At 55.0% G+C, this 18,753-nt stretch overlaps 1 protein-coding gene across 1 annotated transcript; it reads left to right on the forward strand.

Annotated features, from left to right (window-relative positions):
- Positions 1 to 367: 367 nt before the first annotated feature.
- Positions 368 to 18,387, forward strand: GIPC1 (GIPC PDZ domain containing family member 1). The gene is made up of 6 exons (XM_065419449.1): positions 368 to 649; positions 1,194 to 1,379; positions 6,959 to 7,139; positions 16,715 to 16,827; positions 17,274 to 17,355; positions 18,139 to 18,387. Exons 1-6 carry the CDS (start codon positions 368 to 370, stop codon positions 18,288 to 18,290), a joined length of 996 nt encoding a protein of 331 aa, XP_065275521.1. The 3' UTR covers positions 18,291 to 18,387.
- The last annotated feature ends 366 nt before the right edge of the window (positions 18,388 to 18,753 follow it).

Here is an 18,753-nt window from a genome sequence, read left to right on the forward strand (position 1 = left end):
TTAATTTTAAAAGTGACTAAAGCTGTACAGATGAATCGGAATTAAAATAGGCCTTGTCACGCCACGAGTGTGACTCCCCTACCTGTCAGGCTCCCCGATCTGGGGCTGGATTGGAGCTGATTCCCTAGAGGAGGAATGCTGCATGTCCCATTCCCCAGATTCGCTCCCTCTGTCCTAAGGCTGGATTAGAGCTGATGTCCTAGAGGGGGATGGCCCATGTCCCATTCCCTGACATCCTAGTCAGCCAGTACCGCTTGGCTTTTGTCGTTGATTCCACTGCCGGTTTCCTACAGTCTTTCCCCTTTGCTTCCTGCAGGTCTCTCCCGTGGGTGACTGATACTCCCTGCTGTCTGGCCACTCCTCCCTCATGCCGCTCGGACTAGGCCGCCGGAAGAAGGCCCCTCCGCTGGTGGAGAATGAGGAGGCTGAGCCCATTCGTGGCAGCTTGGGTGGGGTGGAGGTGGGCAGTGGCGGCAGTGTGGCAGCCCTGCAGCCCGGCCTGCCACCGCCTCCTGCCAGCCTCCGTCCTCGACTGGTGTTCCACACTCAGCTGGCCCATGGCAGTCCCACTGGCAGGATCGAGGGCTTCACCAATGTCAAGGAGCTGTACAGCAAAATTGCAGAGGCTTTCAAGATCCCGCCAGTTGAGGTAGGCGCTGAGCACCCAGGCTGCAGGGTGGGGAGCTCGGAGAGGATACCCTTCTGCATGGCAGCGCCTAGCCAGCCAGTGGGGTGGGCCCTTTGCGTTGGTGCCTTCTCTGGCTTCGTGGACCAGCACCCTGTGTCAGGCTGTGCTGTGCCCTTGGCTTTTTGCCAGTCAGTGACTCTGGGCTCAGTGGCTACATGCCCCCTGAGGTCTATGCCCAACTGGGCTGAGCCCAGTGGAGCTGGTGCTAGAATGCTGACATAGTGGTTTGAGCATTGGCCTGCTAAACCCAGGGTTGTGAGTTAAATCCTTGTGGGGGCCATTTAGGGATCTGGAGCAAAAAATCTGTCTGGGAATTGGTCCTGCTTTGAGCAGGGGGTTGGACTAGATGACCTCCTGAGGTCCCTTCCAACCCTGATATTCTATGATTTAGGGAGACAAGGTGGGTAAGGTAATATGGGGCCTTCTCAGCAGAGATGCTGAGGGGCAGTGGGGGAAGCTGTGGTCCAGGGGTTCCTCACTCTGTATCTCTCTTCCCACCTCCCAGGTGATGTTCTGCACCTTAAACACCCACAAAGTGGACATGGACAAGCTGTTGGGTGGCCAGATCGGTCTGGAGGACTTCATCTTTGCACACACAAAGGGCCAGAGGAAGGAGGTGGAGGTCTTCAAGTCCGAGGAGGCCCTGGGCCTGACCATCACTGACAATGGAGCTGGCTACGCATTCATTAAGGTACAGATGACTGAGCTCTGCTCACACCATCCTGGAGCCCAGGAGGCCCTGTCACTGGCTGATTGTGCTGTGGTTGGGGTGCACAGTCTTAGAGGAGGCGTGCTCCTCCCAGACACACACTGTGGCGTCTTGTCTTGCTCCTTCCCTTCTTATCTGTCTGTCCATCCCCAGAGAGCTGCAGTGTGAGCCCCTGAGCACGAGCCATGCTATGGGTCTTACTGGGGGAGTAGAAACCCCAGCAGCAAACCTGATCACATGGAGCTCCTAGTCCCAGAGACTCTGTCTGATCCATGTGAACAGTCCTACTGGACCAGACCACTGGTCCATCTAGCCCAGTATCCCATCTTCCAACTGTGGCTGGTGCCAGATGCTTCAGAGGGCACAAACAGAACAGGGCAATTTCAAGTGATCCATTCCATCATCCAGTCCCAGCTTCTGGCAGTCAGAGGTTTAGGGACACCCAGAGCATGGGGTTGCATTCCCGACCATCTTGGCTAATAGCCATAGATGGACCTATCCTCAATGAACTTATCGAGTTCTTTTTTTGAACCCTGTATAGTTTTGGCCTTCATGGCATCCCCTGGCAACGAGTTCCACAGGTTGACTGTGTGTTAACTTTGTTTTAAACAAGCTGCCTATTAATTTCATTGGGTGACACCTGGTTCTTGTGTTATGAGAAGGGGTAAATAACACTTCCCAATTCACTTTCTCCACACTGTTCATGATTTTATAGACCTCTATCATATCCTCCCTTAGTTGTCTCTTTTCTGAACAGTCCCAGTCTTTTTAATCTCTCCTCGTATAGAAGCTGTGCTATTCCCCAATAATTTTTGTTGCCCTTCTCTGTACCTTTCCCAAATCTAATGTATCTTCTTTGAGATGGGGCAACCATAAATGCGCCCAGTATTCAAGGTGTGGGAATACCGTGGATTTATATAGTTGCATTATGATATTTCCTGTCTTATTTTCTGTCCCTTTCCTAATGGCTCCTAACATTCTTTTTAGCTTTTTTGACTGCCGCTGCACATTGAGCAGATGTTTTCAGAGAACTATCCATGATGACGCCAAGATCTTTCTTGAGTGGTAACAGCTCATTTAGACCCCAGCATTTTGTATGTATAGTTGGAATTATGTTTTGCAATGTGCATTACTTTGCATTTATCAACATTGAATTTCATCTGCCATTTTGTTGCCCAATCACCCAGTTTTGTGAGATCCCTTTGTAACTCTTCGCAGTCAGCTTTGGACTTACAAAATTACTCAAGATCGTGATCATCTGCAAATTTTGCCACCTCACTGTTCAGTCCTTTTTCCAGATCATTTATGAACGTTGAACAGTACAGATCCTTGGGGGACCCTGCTATTTACCTTTCTCCATTGTGAAAAATGACCATTTATTTCTACCCTATGTTTCCTATCTTTTAACCAGTTACTGATCCATGAGGGGACCTTCCCTCTTATCTCATGGCTACTTTTGCTTAAGAGCCTTTGGTGTGGACCTTGTCAAAGGCTTTCTAAAAGATCAACTGGATCACTGTGGTCCACATGCTTATTGACCCCCTCAAAGAATTCTAATAGATTGGTGAAGCATGATTTTCCTTTACAAAAGCCACGTTGACTGTTCCCTCATGTATCGTGTTCATCTGTGTCTGTTTTCAACCAGTTTGCCTGGTTGTGAAGTCCGACTTACTGGCCTGTAATTGCTAGGATTGCCGCTGGAGCCTTTTTCAAAAATTGATGTCTCATTAGCTGTCCTCCAATTATCTGGTCCAGAGGCTGATTTAAGTGGCAGGTTACATATCACAGTTAGTTCTGCCATTTCATATTTGAGTTCCTTTAGAACTCCTGGATGAATCCCATCTGGTCCTGGTGTTTAATTTGTTCCAATAGCTCTTCTATTGACACCTCAGTCTGGGACAGGTCCTCAGATTTGTCCCCTATAAAGAATGGTTCAGGAGTGGGAATCTCCCTCACGTTCTCTGCAGTGTAGACTGATGCAAAGAATTCATTTAGCTTCTCTGCAATGGCTTTGTCTTCTTTGAGTGTGCCTTTAGCACCTCGATCGTCCAGTGGCCCCACTGATTGTTTGGCAGGCTTCCTGCTTCTGATGTACTTAAAACAATTTTTGCTGTTAGTTTTTGTGTCTTTTGCTAGTTGCTCTTCAAATTCATTTTTGGCCTTAATTATACTTTTACACTTGACCTGATAGTTTTTCTTTCTGTTTTCTTTAGTAGGATTTAACTTCCAATTTTTAAAGGATGCTTTTGGCCTCTAACTGCCTCTTTTACTCAGCTTACAGCTTTTCCTACTTCCCGTCCCCTGCTCTGATCCTAACCTCACTTGGAGTCATTCTCCTTTGGAGGAGCTAGGGGATCAGGGCACCCATCCCTTCCTACCTGAGGCTGCTCTGGTCCTTTCTCCTGCCTTGTCACTTTCTCACATGCTCTGTGTCCCGGATGGTTTTCCCAGGTGCTAGGAGCTGCAGCAGTTCCCTCAGACTAAGAGACCCCTCTGTGCCCCCATAGCACAGTGATAGTGACATCCCTGATCAGACTCTAAACCCCCAAGTAAATGAGAGAGGCCCAAACTAGGGGATCCGTTTGAAAGAACAGAGCCATGCCAACAGAGCAGGGTTGTGGTATTAGAGCACAAATCCTCTTTGGAATCTTACAAAAGATCCCCTGGTACTGTGGTGCATTTGCTAATTCTCAGCTAATGACATTCCCTAAGAAGCTCCAATTCCAGAGTCTAAATCACTGCAGCATGGCTGTTAAGCAGCTGCCATGTTCCACCCAATAGGTGGCTGCATTTCAGCAGTGGTTGAAGTGACTCGTGTATAGACAGCGTCTCAAGTGCTCTGGGATCCTTCAGGGGGACGGGTACAAGGGAGCCTAATTAAATATTATTGAGTTAATACACAAGATGTGTAGACTCTGCAGCAGCTCCAGCTGGTAAAACCAGAAGGGCTGTCAATCATCATGCTTCCTAATGCCATGATCTTTTGTCTCATGGTGCCATTTTGTTAGTGGGAGGCCTTGGGTTCCTAGGCCCTTCTGAAGAGATGTGTGATTCCTAGATTCCAAGGCCAGACAGGACCATTGTGATCTAGTCTGTCCTCCTGTGTATAACAGGCCAGAGAACTGCCCCGAAATAATCCCCAGAGCAGATCTTTTAGAGAAACGTCCAGTATTGACTTTAAAATGTTCAGTGATGGAGGATCCACCAGGATCCTTAGTAAATTATTCCAAAGGTTAAATACACTCACTGTTAAAAATGTAACCTTTATTTCCAGTCCGAATTTTGTCTAGTTTCAACTTCCAGCTATTGCATGGTGTTAGACCTTTCGCTGCTACACTGAAGAGCCCATGATCAAATATTTGTCCCCATGTAGGTAATTTACAGACTGTAATTGAGTCACCCATTAAGCTTATCTTTGTTAAGCAAATAGATTGAGCTCCTTGAGTCTGTCGCTATAAGGCAGGTTTTCTAATCCTCTAATCATTGTCGCAGCTCTTCCCTGACCCCCTCTCCAATTTTTCGACTTCCTTCTTGAATTGTGGGCAGCAGAGCTGGACCCAGGATTCCAGCAGGGAGGGGTCACGCCAGTGCTAAATACAGAAGTAAAATAATCTCTCTCCTCCTCCTCAAGATTCCCTTGTTTATGCATCGCAGGATCGCGTTAGCCCTTTTGGCCACAATTTTGCATTGGGAGGTCATGTTTAGTTGATTATCCACCTTGCCCCCCAAATCTTTTTCAGAATCACTGTTTCCTAAGATAGTCCCCCGTTGTGTAAGTATGGCCTACATTTTTTTTGTTGTTGTTCCTAAATATATTCATTTCGCCACATTAAAACACACAGTGCTTGCTTGAGCCCAGTTTACCAAGTGATCCAGATCACTCTGTGATAATGACCTCTCCTCTTCATTATATGCCATTCCCCATTTTGTTTCGTGTCATCTGCAAACTTTGTCAGTGATTTTTGTTTTCTTCCAGGTCACTAATAAAAACATTAAACAATATAGGGGCAAGAACTGATCCCTGTGGGACCATACCAGAACCACACCTGTTCGATGATGATTCCCCATTTACACTTGCATTTTGCGACCTATCAATTAGCCAGCTTTTAGTCCGTTTAAAGTGCGCCATATTAATTTTGTCATTCTAGTTTTTAAATCAAAATGTCATGTGGTACCAAGTCAGATACCTTAGACAGCTCAGTATATTATGTCAACACTATTACCTTTATCGACCAAACTTGTAATCTCATTTAAAAAACAAATCAAGATAGTTTGACAGGATCTATTTTCCATAAACCCACGTTGATTGGCATTAATTATATTGTCTTCCTTTAATTCTTTATTAAGCAAATTCAATATCAACTGCTTCATTATCTTGCCCGGGATCGATGTCAGACTGACGGGCATATAACTACCCATGTCACCCTTTACCCAGTCTTCTGAAATTTTGCTGGTCTTCCAAGACTTATTGAAAATCAACATTAACAGTGCAGCGAGCGTCTCAGCAGCTCGTTTAAAACTCTTGGATGCAAGTTATCTGGACCTGCTGATTTTAAAATGTCTGACTTTAGTAGCTGCTGTTTTAACATTCTCCTGAGATACTAGTTCAGGGGAAAGAGTGTTATCCTATGATATGAATACATCATCTGTTTTTCCCCAAATACAGAACATAAATATTTGTTCTCTTGTGCCTTTTCTGCATTACTATTGATAATTCTATCATTTCCATCTAGTAATAGACCAATATCATTGTTAGAATTATTTTTGTTCCTAATACACTAAAGAAAACTCCTTCTTGTCCTTAACTCTGCTGGCCATAGTCTCCTTGTGTCTCTTTTCTTCCATTTTCAGTTTTCTACGGTTCCTAACTTATATTCCCTTTTTTTTCTCCTTTCTTCCATTTGTTACATTATTTCTTTATTTTTTATAGCTGCCTTCGCTTCCCCACCAAAGCAGGTCATTTTCTAACCAATACAGTCGTTTTCCTTGATTGTGGCTTTTTGGCCATCTAGTAATGTTCTTAAACACACCCAGTCTTCCTCTCTGCTGATGTGGCTTATAATTCTTTTCAGCTTTGTGAAACTGGCCCTTCTAAAGCACCGAGTATTTATCTGACTGATCTGGGTTTCATTCTGTTTGTATTTTATAAGTGTGATCAAATCGTGATCCCTTGTACGTAAGTCACCATTAATGTGCTAAGGAAGGACCAAGCTTCTGCTGGGCAAAAATATGTGCGTGAGACTAACTACAAAGGGAAGGCCCCGTGGCCTGATGGGAGCCAGGGTTCCTGGGTTCTGTTCCCTGCTCTGCTGCTGACTCACTCTGTGACCCTGGAGATGTGTCTGTGCTTCAGTCTCAATTGACCTGTCTTATGGGGTTCTGGGCAGCTTTGCTGAATACAAAGGGTTGTGCACAACCCTGAGCTGAATGGTGTTAGAGCAGAGAAAGGGCTGCTGTTCAGACTCTCTTATCTGGACGCTGCAGGGAGGAAACTGCCACTTAAACTGCCCCAGGACCTGCAATCTGTGCTGTGAGCCAACCGTCCTGTCTCTTGCTTGCAGAGGATCAAGGAAGGGAGCGTCATAGACCGGATCCAGGTCATCAATGTGGGCGACATGATTGAGTCCATCAACGGGCAGAGCCTCATCGGCTGCCGGCACTACGAGGTTGCCAAGATGCTCAAGGATCTGCCCAAAGGCCGCACCTTCACACTGAAGCTAACAGAGCCCCGGAAGGCATTCGGTGAGTGAGCCCCACACACTGCCCTGGGCAGATGAGGCCACTGGCAGGCTCAGGACGGTTGGAGCATGAGGCTTGTCACCAGTCCCTGTGGTCACAAGTTGGTTCCACCTGACGTGTAAACGAGCGCGGTGGGTCTCAGTCCAGGTCCTAGTAGGGCAGGAGTCCCTGGCTAAGTAACTGGCTCCCCTTGTTGGCAGCCACAGCAGAAAGTATCAAACAGGCCACAGAGACTGAGCTCCCCCATCTCTCTAGAGGGGCTTGTTCCTGGGCGGGCGGGGGGCAGGGGCATGGCAGCAGGGGGCGGTATGTTTGCCATTGGCCCTGCTGAGACCTTCAGCCTCCAGGGCAATCAGTCCAGCACAGAACGCGCTGGGCTTTGTTTTGCACGTTCCGTCCTTCCTCCTTCAGTGAGAAGCCGCATTGGGTGCTCATCTGAGAGTGCCTTTTGTCTTAGCCCAAAGGCCCAAGCCCTGCTGGCTGCGGTGGGCACTAAGGGCCATTACCTTCTGTCCTACTCGGCCATTAAATGGGAGATGGGGAGGGGCTTTGCGTCAGGGTTTCCCAATCTGTGGGTCGCTGGAATGTTTGAGGCCCGCGAGGTGGCTCTGGTCCTGTGGGTCTGGCTGTGCTCGCCTCCCTGGTGCCGCTGCTGCCAGGTGAGTGCAAGGTGGGCTTTGCAACCTCCTTCAGGGCCACCCCGGCCAATGTGCTGAGTCACCACAGGCCATCGACATTTACAAATGGGTCCTGAGCCAAAAAAAGGGTGAGACCCGCTGCTTGAGGTGCTGAGCGTGGGGTTTGATGATGTGTCCTGCGGCATGGTGGCCAGCAGGTGGCACTGTAACCTCACGGCAGCTCCTAGCCATCTGACCTGTGCGGTGTAACCACAGGGTTGGCTGAGAGGTGGGGCAGTTCTGTTGCTTAATTTCAGGTTAGGGCTTTACCAGCCATGTTACTGCAGGGAAGCCTTCCTCGTATTGGGAGAGGGAAAAGGCGGCTTCTGCCGTGGAAGGCAAGTGGGATCTGGAGATTCCTGTAGCAGCTGGCCTGTAAAGCTGCCCCATCTCTGCTTGGACTTGGGGTTAGGTGGCCCTGCCAAGGTATCTGCGAATGACCCCCTGTGTACTCAGTGATGAGAGGAGGCTGCTCACAGGACAAGTGGGAGGGGCTGGCTCTGCCTTGCTGGTCTCCACCCTCTCCCCCCCCTCCCATGTCTCTATGGTGGCTTGAGGGAAGGGGTCTGTGCTCGCGGTCCTAAATGTCACTAAGCAGACAGGCCTGTTTCAACCCCAGCAGCTGGCAAGGTGAAGGAGCTCTCCCTACTGATCCCTCAAAGCGCAGGGCTTTGAGTGGAGCCTGGGGGAACGTGACGTCCCCAGAATGGTGCTGAAGGCCGGGGGAGACAACTTGGTTCCGGGCTGGACTGTTCCAGCCCCTGTGCTTGTTATCCAGCGCTGGCCTTGTCAGTGGCTCCCAACCGTACCCCAGGGCTGGGGATTCCAGCTCTGTTCCGGGCAGACTGCCTCTGATCAGGGTGCATCCTCGCCCTCTGCTGTCTGTGCAGCCTTCTCAGAGTCCTCAAATCCAGATTCCTTGGCTGTTGGTAGCATCTCTTTGAACGCTGCACTAAGCCCCGGGTTGGGTCAGTGTTGCTACCCTCACATTGCCCCAGATCACACAGCGAGGCAGTGGCAGTGTGGAAGTAGAACCCAAGAGTCCTGGTTTGCCAAGCTTAACCACTAGGTGGCGCTCCCTCCCTGAGCGAGGGATAGAACCCAGGAGTCCTGGCTCCCAGTCACATGGCATTCCCTGCTGCTGGTGTCTCAGTTCATTCATCCGCAAGGCCAGCCTGCCACCACGAATTCCTTCCTCCTTAAGTGACTCACTGGCCTCTGATCTGGGAAGGAAGATCATTTTCCACTTGAAGTTATTTCCTCCTTGGCTTATGCTTCTCAGCCCGCGCACACGTTCCTGGAATCTGGTAACTTCCTTCTCCCCTCCCTCTACCGCGTACCAGCTGCATATGTTCATCTCTGGCACTTTGGGAGCCTTGGCCTAGCATCCGTGCCGCTGCTCATTCCCTGCAGTTCGTTCCATGCTAATTAGTGACCGCTCCATGGTGCTGGCTGTGTGTGCGAACGTTGGGATCCTCTGCTTGTCCGTGGTGGAGAGAGACCAGGTGCCGATGCTCGCTGCCTCTGCTTTGGCGAAGCCACCTGCCAGTTGGGTGACAGGCAAACCTGAGAATGCTAAGCTTAGCTCGGTCCTGCCAGCCCTGGGCTCTGCTGCCTGGACCCACAACTCACTGGTGGTTCAATCCAGCCTCATAACCTGCCCTGCCTTCCAGTGTGCGCTGGACCAGGGGCCGCAGGAGGAAAAGCTCCACGCTGTTCCCTCAGAATGCCGGCAGCTAGAGCGCAGGGAGAGCTCTGCTAGCTGCCAAGAGTGGACGGTCTTTTCACCCCTGGAGCTGCCAGAGGGAGACGGAACTTGGGAGGGCCTGGGCAGATCTGGTAGCATCCAGCAGAGGGCAGCAGTGGGTGCACCCCAACATGGGTGTTACAACCTGTTTGCGGGTCGTGCTTGATTCCAGGATGGGGCGGGAATGTTCTGTGTTCCATCAGCCTGGCCCGAGGGACTGTGCGGCATCAGTGACAGGTCTTTCTCCCTGGGTGCACCTTTCTACCCGTGCCGCATCCCCCTTACTGCTCTTGGCAGCTCTTTCCTGCTGCAGGGCCCTGGCTCAGCTCATGGGCTCCTGCCGAGGACCCAGATCACTAGCTCTTTGCACAAGCAGCCTCTTGTCCTCTGATCGAAGCAGAGAGGTGGGGGACTGGTTCATCCTGTGCTGGCCCTGTTCAGTTCCCACCTCTTGTAGAAACCCGCCGCAGAGGCATCCACCCGCTGGGCTCTGTGCCAGCCCTGGCTCTCAAGCCTGGAGTGCGCAGTGCTGGACGGACCGCTGTGAGAGCTGCTGATAGGGAAAGTGCTGGCTTCTGGGGAACAGCTCTAGGCCAGCTCGCTTCGTTTCTTCCCCTCTATGGGCAACCTGGAGCAGCCTCTTGTGTTAATCTGTCTCGCTGGCTATTTCTAGCTCCCGGGCTAAGTGGCTGTTATCTCCCCCATTGAGAGTGTTCAGGACCTTCCCTGTGATCTGGGGAGGGGCCAACGCCCTGCCCCAGCAGGGGAGACCCTAATCACAGCATTCCCTCAATGCTCTTGAGTGAGACTAATGTACAGGCAGCATGGCTGTGCCCACGCCCCTCAGTCCTCTTTGCAGCACCTCCTACCTTCTCCCCGCACACAGCTCTGGCGCTACCCACAGCCCCCCTGCTTCTCCAGCCCTGCTGCTACTCCTCAGCCCTGCTGGTGCCCCTAAGCCCCCATCTGCAGATGCCCTGGGCTTCTCCCCCCCCGCCCCCCCAGCCCTGCTGGTGCACCTCAACATCCTCACACAGAGCTCTGCCAATATCCCCTGACTCAGAGACCCCCTGTTTCTCCAGCCATGGCCCCTTCCCCCCACAGCTCTGCCAGTGCCCCTGCTATTCCAGTCTTGCACTTAATAGTCGATGTTGGTCATGTGACCTTCTGCGGCTCCTGTGGTCTCCGGGCTTTGCCAGCGCTGGAGTCTTGGCGCAGACATGCCCTGCTCTCCCCTCCCAGGCAGCCCCTGCGCCCTGTCCTGCCCGCTGCTGTGCTGTGGCATGACTGGAAAGGCTGTTGGCTGCAAGCTCTAGGGCAGAGGCCAGAACCCCAGCCTCCCCATGTGGGGCAAACAGCTCCTCCCTGTGTGAAAGGAGCCAAGCTTTCCTGGAAAGGCAGGGCAGTGCCTCTGCATGCCCAGTTAAACACAGCCACCCCCTCCCAGCTTTGGGGGAAGTGCGGGGGATGACAGGAAGCCTCAGAAATGCCAGTGCCAGGAACACCTGGAGCTCCATCCCCACTACGAGCCAAGCCCACGTTCCCGTTAGCAGAGGCAGAACAACTGGGCTTCTGTGCTGGGGCCAGGCTAGTCTTTCTCAGTGCTGTTCCCTGCCCTGTGAGGGCTCTAACGGGGTGGGCTGAGGCAGGCTGACCTGGGGGCTAGTGACCGCTCTTCCCATGGCTTCTGGATCAGTGATTCTCTCTGTACGTTGGGAGGGAATAGATGCAGGGGTGAAAGTGGGCTGGTACGGTGTATCGGTAAGAAGTGGTCGCTGGTACCAGCCCATATGCAGCCAATGTGCTGCCCCTTTCCCCCCCCCTTGCCCTCCCGCTCCTCCCCCCCCCCCCCCCCCCGGTCGGCGGCCCTGCCAGTAGGCTCCCTACCAATAGGGAGGACGTAAAAGGGGCAGCTGCCCTGGGGCCCGGCTATTTAAAAGGGCCCAGGGCTCCCGGCCCCTGCTACCGCAGCAGCATCCGGAGCCCCGGGCCCTTTTAAATCACTACCAGAGCTCCAGGCGGCACGGGCCAGGCAGTACCGATGGGCTGGCTGTTGAAGACTGATCCCCAGCCCCGCCCCTTCCGCCCAAGGGCCCTGCCTCTTCCGGGGGCCTGGAGCCGGGCCCCCGTATTGGTAAGACTTTTGTGTTACTTTCACCCCTGAATAGGGGTGTGTGTGTGTATGTATGGGGGGTGGGGTCTGAATAGCCCCCCCACGATAGCCCCAAAAGGGAAAAATCCTCCGTATCTTTTGGCCCAGAACAATCTCAAACCAAGATCTATTGACATAGTGCAGCCAAGAGCATCTGAGCACCGTCATTGCCAGGAGGTGTTGGAGATGGATTGGTCATGTGCTTCAGATGGAAACTGATTCCATCACCAGAGTAGCAATAAGATGGACACCTGAAGGCAAGCGAAAACGAGGCCGCCCGAAAACAACATGGCGAAGAGCTGTGGAAGCCGAGCTGAAAAACCTGGGGCACAGCTGGGGAACCACCGAAAGACTTGCCAGAAACAGACAGGAGTGGAGGAGCTTCATCACAGCCCTAAACGCCAGAGGCGTAATAGGAACGTGGTGATGATGATGATGATGATGGCCCCTCCCTATCACCCTGCCCTCCGGGTGTATGGTAGCCGGGCTTCCCAGGGATGTTAATGGCATTCAGCATCCACCCAGCAGAACAGTGGCTGCTGCGGCCAGCCCGCTGCTCAGTGCCTGGGGCTGCTGGGACAGTGGCTGTGTGGGGACCCAAGGGGTTATGCAGGCTCTGGGCCAATCCGCTTTTTGCACCATCTCTGGTCCTAGTGTAGATGGGGGCCGGAGGTCTCGTGGTTTGTGATCTGTTAGGAGCCTGCCTCCGGGCTTTGGCCTGGCGTCGGTGCATGAGGCACACACGCGGCAGGGTGGGGTGCCTGCCTGCCACGCCATCCTCTGATTGCGGCTCCAGCCCAAACATGTTGATGTGGCTGGAGGATATTTGTGTCTGAGTCCAGGGCCTTTCCCTCTCCCGCAGCCCGTACTGTGCTAACCACACTGGGAGCGGGCAGGGTGTCATGGCTCCTCCAGCCCAGCTGCTGCCAGGCTGTGGTGGCTGCTGCTGCTCCAAGGAGTCCTCCTTGGAACCTGGGGAGGGACGCAGCGTTTTCCATAGGAGACAGACACTGGGGTGTGCTTGGAGGGGCAGCGAGCAGCTGCTAGGGCCAGCGCCAGAGAGCTGGGGAACAGGTGCATGAGGACTGTCAATACCCAAGCAGTGCGTGCCCCCATGAAACTCCTGTACCCCAATGCACCAGGCAGAGCAGTGCTAGCCACCTTACAAGCAGTCGGGGGAGCCTGTACCCTCTAGTGTCCTTGGTGCTAAGGGATCCACACCCCCTGCAGGGCCACGGGATCCCCTCTTGGAGGTAGAGTCCTAGGAGGAGTTGCATATGGCCCCCGGTCTGTATCTGGTCCTCTTGAGAGACTTGTGACCCTTGGACACATTGTCCACAGTATCTGCTTCCCTCCTCTTAAAAATCACCCCAAAGGGGGTTCTAGCTCTCATGTGACTGCTGGCTGCCTCTGCTGACGGCCTGAGACTACGGCTAATAGGGTGCAGGGGAGTGCTCACTCCTCAGTCTCCCGATGGTGTCGTCTGCAACTGCCAGCACTGGCATTTCTGTCTCCGCGCTAACTTTCAGCGTTGGAGGCGGAGTGGGAATTGGGAGCTGGGGCTGGGGCAAGAAGAGGGAGAGAAGCAGAGAGTGGAGGATGGGGACAGGAGAGAAGCACAGGGCAGAGCGTTTCTCGCTGAACATGGCAATCAAGTACTGAATATACAATCCCCAACGGTGCAGTTGCCACAGAGGCCAGACTGTCCCTGTCCCTCCTAGTGACGCCAGCGGGAGATCTGTAGATCAAGGGAAGAAGTGACTCCAAAATGAATGCCCTGGGCCAGAACTGAACGTGGCATTCTGCCTTCCACACTGAATGAGCGATACATCAGCCCTAGAGCAGGGGCGCGTCTGCCTCAGCTTGCTCCCCTCGCCTGGACGTGGGAGGGTGAATAACCAGCTTTTCCCCCGTGCGTCCTGGCAGCAGTGCACCCACAGATCGTCTGGGCTTGAATCTGCTGCAGAACTTTTTTTTTAAAGGGGGCAATGGGGGAGGGGAAAACCAAAGTTTCTTTAAGGGTTTCTTCACAGCCACGGCTGTCGAGCCTACCCGATAGCAGGGACATCTGCCTGAGTCTGCAGGCAGCCTGACACGGGAGCTCGTTTGTCGCCGACGTTTAACGAGGACACTGCAATAGTTACCGGTCTCACTGCTGCTCGCTTTGGCAGACTCATCGGGCTGGCCTTCTCCCTGGCCCTTGGCCGCAGCAGCGGAGAACCGGGTAGCAGGAGCCAGCCCTTGCTGAGGTTTGGACTGAGGAGTTCAGGCCACATTTAACGTCCCCTCTGCCCGAAGGGCGTGGGGAGGTGGCAAAGTGGCAAAGCACCAGCTGCCTCCAAACGCTTTGCCTGGGCAGCTGTGTGCAGGCAGCCCCTGGGGAATGTGAGGGCAGCATGACATGGAATGGAATGCAGAAAGAAATAGGGGCTCCTGCCGCGGAGTGTACAGCCTGCTGTATTGGGATGGGGCAGTGAAGTGGGGGGAGTCACGTTGCTGCATGTGTCCCCATCTTCCTTCCCCCCCCAGCTGCTGTCCCTCGCCCTCTGGCTCAACACAGCCAGGGCCTCTCATCCCATTTCTGAAGGGCAAACGGCAAGTGAAGCAGCCTCGGAAGAGCATAGGACGAGACGGGCCCTCCAGCCCCCTGCGAGTGGAGCCCCTCTTGGCTAATTCTTGCCCCAGCATCTGTGCTCCGCCCAAAGGCTCTCTGCTCCCATGGCCGGCACCCCAGCTGCATGGCCTCCGCCTCCAGACAGTTCTAACGAGCAAGAAAGTGGGGGGCCCCCAGGCTGCCCCACTGCCCTTGGGCACCTCCTTGGCACAGCAGTTGGGCTGTGGGAATGTCCTTGAGGGCCAGAGAGGAGACCATGGCTAGCAGGAAGCAATGGATCCAGGGGGCTGGTAGGAAAAGGAAAGCAGCCCGCCATGCTCCAGTGCCCCCTCTGGCAGGGACTGAGCATCACACAGCCCCATGCCTAGGCATTTGTACCGTACTCCTGCTGCCATCTGTGTCCGGCGTGGGCGTTTTAGGGAATGGGCTCCCCCGGATGCCAGAAGCAGGAAAGGGGCTGCTCAGATGACATTTTCCCAGATTATTTTTACTCCGTGGGACTGTGGGAAACGTCAGTGGGGCTGGATCTCCATGGCTCTGTGCCCCCGGCACACAGTAACGACTGGCTGGAGAGGCGCATCACAGGCAGCTGCTGTTCTAACTGGCCTGAGAAGGGAGTGTATTTTGGAAACACAGCAGCTGGGTTGGTTGTCCCGTGAGGGTTTTAATGGGATGATGCTGAAGCGGCTCTGTCCCTCGTGGGGAGAGGAAACAGAGTGACCAGTGCCCTGTATCAGCTCGAGGGGACGGGGCTGTCCAGGAAAATGCTGGCCGCTCCGGAAGTGCATTGGGAACAGAGGTCCCTGCAGGCGTGGGAGCTGCTGCAGGATGGACCACGGCTTCCCTGGGGATTCCAGGCTGCCCAAGGGCAGGAAGAAACCAGTTACGTACTGGAGGAAAGAGGAGCTTGTGGGATCCCGCACTGCTGTTGGCAAGAACTAGACCCACCCACGGGACAGAGAGGCCTGGTCTGAGTGAAGGCCTGGAGGTTCCATGAGGCTTGCACCCAGAGCCAGGGAGAGAATCCAGGAGTCCTGCCTCTCTCTGCTTCTACTAAACTCTCTCTCCTGTTTTAATCAGCTGCCCGTGACGGCAGGGCCGTACCAACTGCATTTTGAAAGCTGCCCTCTGAAGGCAGTTCACATACCTCTATGTGGGAGGGACTTGGTTTTTCGAAGCTGAGGTGGAACACCTCCTTAACTTAGTTCTGTGCTGCTATGAAACCTTCCCGGCCGTTACCTCTAACCCCCCGGGATTGGATCTAAAGGGAGCGCCTGGACCAGTGCATTTAAAATAACACTGGACGGTGAGAAACCCGCAGAGGGCAGGAATCACTCGGCACTGCCAGCGTCCTGCGCTCCAAATAGAGCTGCTGAGGCTGAGCGATCCCCGATTTCTGCCCGTTCCGTCCCAGCACGGCTATTCCTCATCCAGCCAGGGACTCTGAGCTCAAACTCATTCACTGCCGAGGGCGGAGCGGGAGCAAGAGGCATGTGCAGGGGGAGGTAGGAAGATCCATGCAGAGGAGCAGGTCAGTGGGACCCCAGATACTCAGTCCTGCCAGAGCCGGCACATCCCTCTGCTGTGGAGTATGGAGACCTGACCCTCCAAGGGCTGCGCTGCCTCAGCTGACGGAGGTTCTCGCACTGCGCCCATTGCGTTGGGCCCTGCGCATGACTGCCAGGGACCCCTTCTCTGGTCCCACACGCTGATCTCAATGTGCCTTTGCTGTCCCGTGTTGTCAAACTGATGCAGTTGAGTCCCATGTGTCCAAGCCCCAGTCTGTGGGAACCAGTGGGGGAGGGGAAGGCAGCCCGCAGCTTCCTGGGATGGATGTTACTGCAAACAGCCCTGAGTCCCAACATGCAGCATCTTTACCTTGCCGTCCCAGCCCTGGGCTCCCCACGCAGCTCTGCTGCTGGCCTCTGCCCATAGCCCCCGGCCAGCCCAGCCCTGGGCTCCCCACGCAGCTCTGCTGCTGGCCCCTGCCCACAGCCCCCAGCCAGCCCAGCCCCCGGCTCCCCGCACAGCTCTGCTGCTGGGCCCCCCCAATCCCAACTCCCAGCTATTCCAGCCCTGGGCTCCCTTCCCCCAGCTCCGCTGGTGCCCCTCAATCCCAGCCCCCAGCTATCCACACACACTGAGTTGGGATTCAGGCATCAGCACAACACGCACTACCCCGGCCCTGGCTGCCTCCCAAGCACACCCTGCCTGTTGTGCCCAGGTGGTGGTGTCTAATATCTGGCCCCACTTCCTGCTGGAGTGTGGCTGTTAACTTGGCTGCACCGGTGCCCTGGGCTGGCTGCTGGGATTGTGGGCTGCGAGGCCAGCATGTGACTGCCCCACCTCTGGCGTGGTCTCACTGGGTCGTCCCTTGCTGTGTTTCAGATATGATCAGCCAGCGGGCCGCAGGGGGCAAGCACAACAGTAGCTCCCAGCTGGGCACTGGCAGAGGGACCCTACGGCTGCGGGCCAAGGGACCGGCCACCGTGGAGGAGCAGGTAGGTGCCAGCCCTGGGGAGCTTCCCCTGACAGCCCTCGGGAGCCTTTGAATGTTCGCTTGGGCCCTGACCTCTTCCCAGAGGGAACTGAGGGTGGGGAGCCAGAGCAGAATGAGAGGGGAGCTGAGGTCCCAGCTGTCCCAAGATTGGGGAGGGGACAGGTCCTCCATATGGGGCCGCTCCCCCCCACTACGATCCTTGTACTGCACCTGCTTCCCAGTCTTCTCCCACAGCCCTGACGATGCCCCTCAATCCTCACCTGCAGCCCCCTGCTATCCCAGCCCTGGCCCCCAACACCCACACCTCTCTGCCAAGGAATGGGGAGGGTTGGAAGAGGCTTTAGAGGGCCCCTCTTTTCCCATGGTTCTTGGCTGGGGGGTGGGTGGGTGGGAGGGGAGCTATAGTTTTGCCTCAGTCTCCTGCCACGCAGCTCTCCTGCCCCCCAGCTGTCTGCGTTTGAGGAGAGGGCGATTGAGAAGGTGGACGACCTGCTGGAGAGCTACATGGGCATCCGCGACACGGAGCTGGGTGAGTCTCCTACCGAGCAGCCCCCAAGTCACCCCAGGGCTGGGTGCCCAAAGCATCGGGGTGTTGGGGGAAGGGCTGTGTCATGGTCAGCCAGCGTAGGAATCCTTGCTGGGCAGCGTGGCAGCTCCCCCTGCTGGGAGAGGCCCAGGCTGATGTAGCTGGGAGCACCCCCCACAGCCAGTGCTCCTCCCCTGCTCCCTACAGTGCCCCCTGCTGGGAGCTCCCCCACAGCCAGCGCTCCTGCCCCGTCTCCTGCAGCAACCCCTGCTGGGAGGGGCTGGGACTGGAGTAGCTGGACGCTCCCCAGCAGTTAAGTGCAAGCCCTGCTGTTAGTGGCCCAGAGGCCTACGTCCCTCGTGTGCAGCATTTAGTGTGAGGAGAGAAGTCTCCCCTCTCTGAGAGGTGAGCAGGGCTCTCCCGGGGGCACACAGCAGCATTTCCGGGGTTACTGTGGCAGTGGCAGAGACAGGCTTGTCAGTGTGTTCTGGGAAGCAGGGCTGGGCACAGAGAGAGCGAATCAGCTCTTCAGCTCACAGGCCTCCTAGCTGCCATGCCTCCTCGGCCAGGGCTGTGGGCAAGAGCGGCGTGTTGGTGCTGGCAGTGCTGGGGCTCAGGGTGTCTAGTGCTCCTGGCAATGGCATGGCAGTACTGTCGTGATGCGCGAAGCATTGGCACTGTTGGTGGGAGAAGTGGGATAGCACTAGGGCTGGCATGTCCTGCCACAGGTAACATGGCAGTGAATGCTCCTCACTTCCCCCTCACACCCATCTCTGCTCTCTGTAGCTGCCACCATGGTAGAGCTGGGGAAGGACAAGCGGAACCCCGACGAGTTCGCGGAGGCGCTGGATGAGCGGCTGGGTGACTTCGCCTTCCCCGATGAGTTCGTCTTTGACGTGTGGGGCGCCATCGGGGATGCCAAGGTTGGGCGCTACTAGGACTCTGCGGGACTGCCCTGCTCTGCCCACCCTGGATCTGCTGTGCCCTTGGGCTGGGCAAGGGAGTGCTGGGTTGTTGCCCTCATGTGGACCAGGGGGTAGGGAATACACCACGGGCCCGGCTGTGTGCCTGGCTCCAGCACTGCTCTGGCAAAAACTCCAGCTCCGGCTCTTCGCCCCTCCCCTCCACCTAGGGGCCTGTGTGCACCTCTCTATAGCCAGCCCTTCCTGACTGTACCTGGAGCCGCATGGGAGCCGGGCTCTGGGCTCTTCTCCTCTCTCCCCCCAGTACTAGAGGCGGCGGAGGGGACAGCTGCTGGGCATTATCGAGCAATAAGCTGAGCCATTGTGTGCCCCTGGGGAAGGCTGCAGGGAAGTGGGGACTGGCCAGGCCCTTGGGGTGCTCCCTCCCCAGTCCCGGGGGGCAGCAGGGGAGTGAGGGGGGCCAGCTGCACTGCTCCCT

Source organism: Emys orbicularis, chromosome 19, assembly GCF_028017835.1.
Source record: "Emys orbicularis isolate rEmyOrb1 chromosome 19, rEmyOrb1.hap1, whole genome shotgun sequence".
Taxonomy (NCBI): Eukaryota; Metazoa; Chordata; order Testudines; family Emydidae; genus Emys; species Emys orbicularis.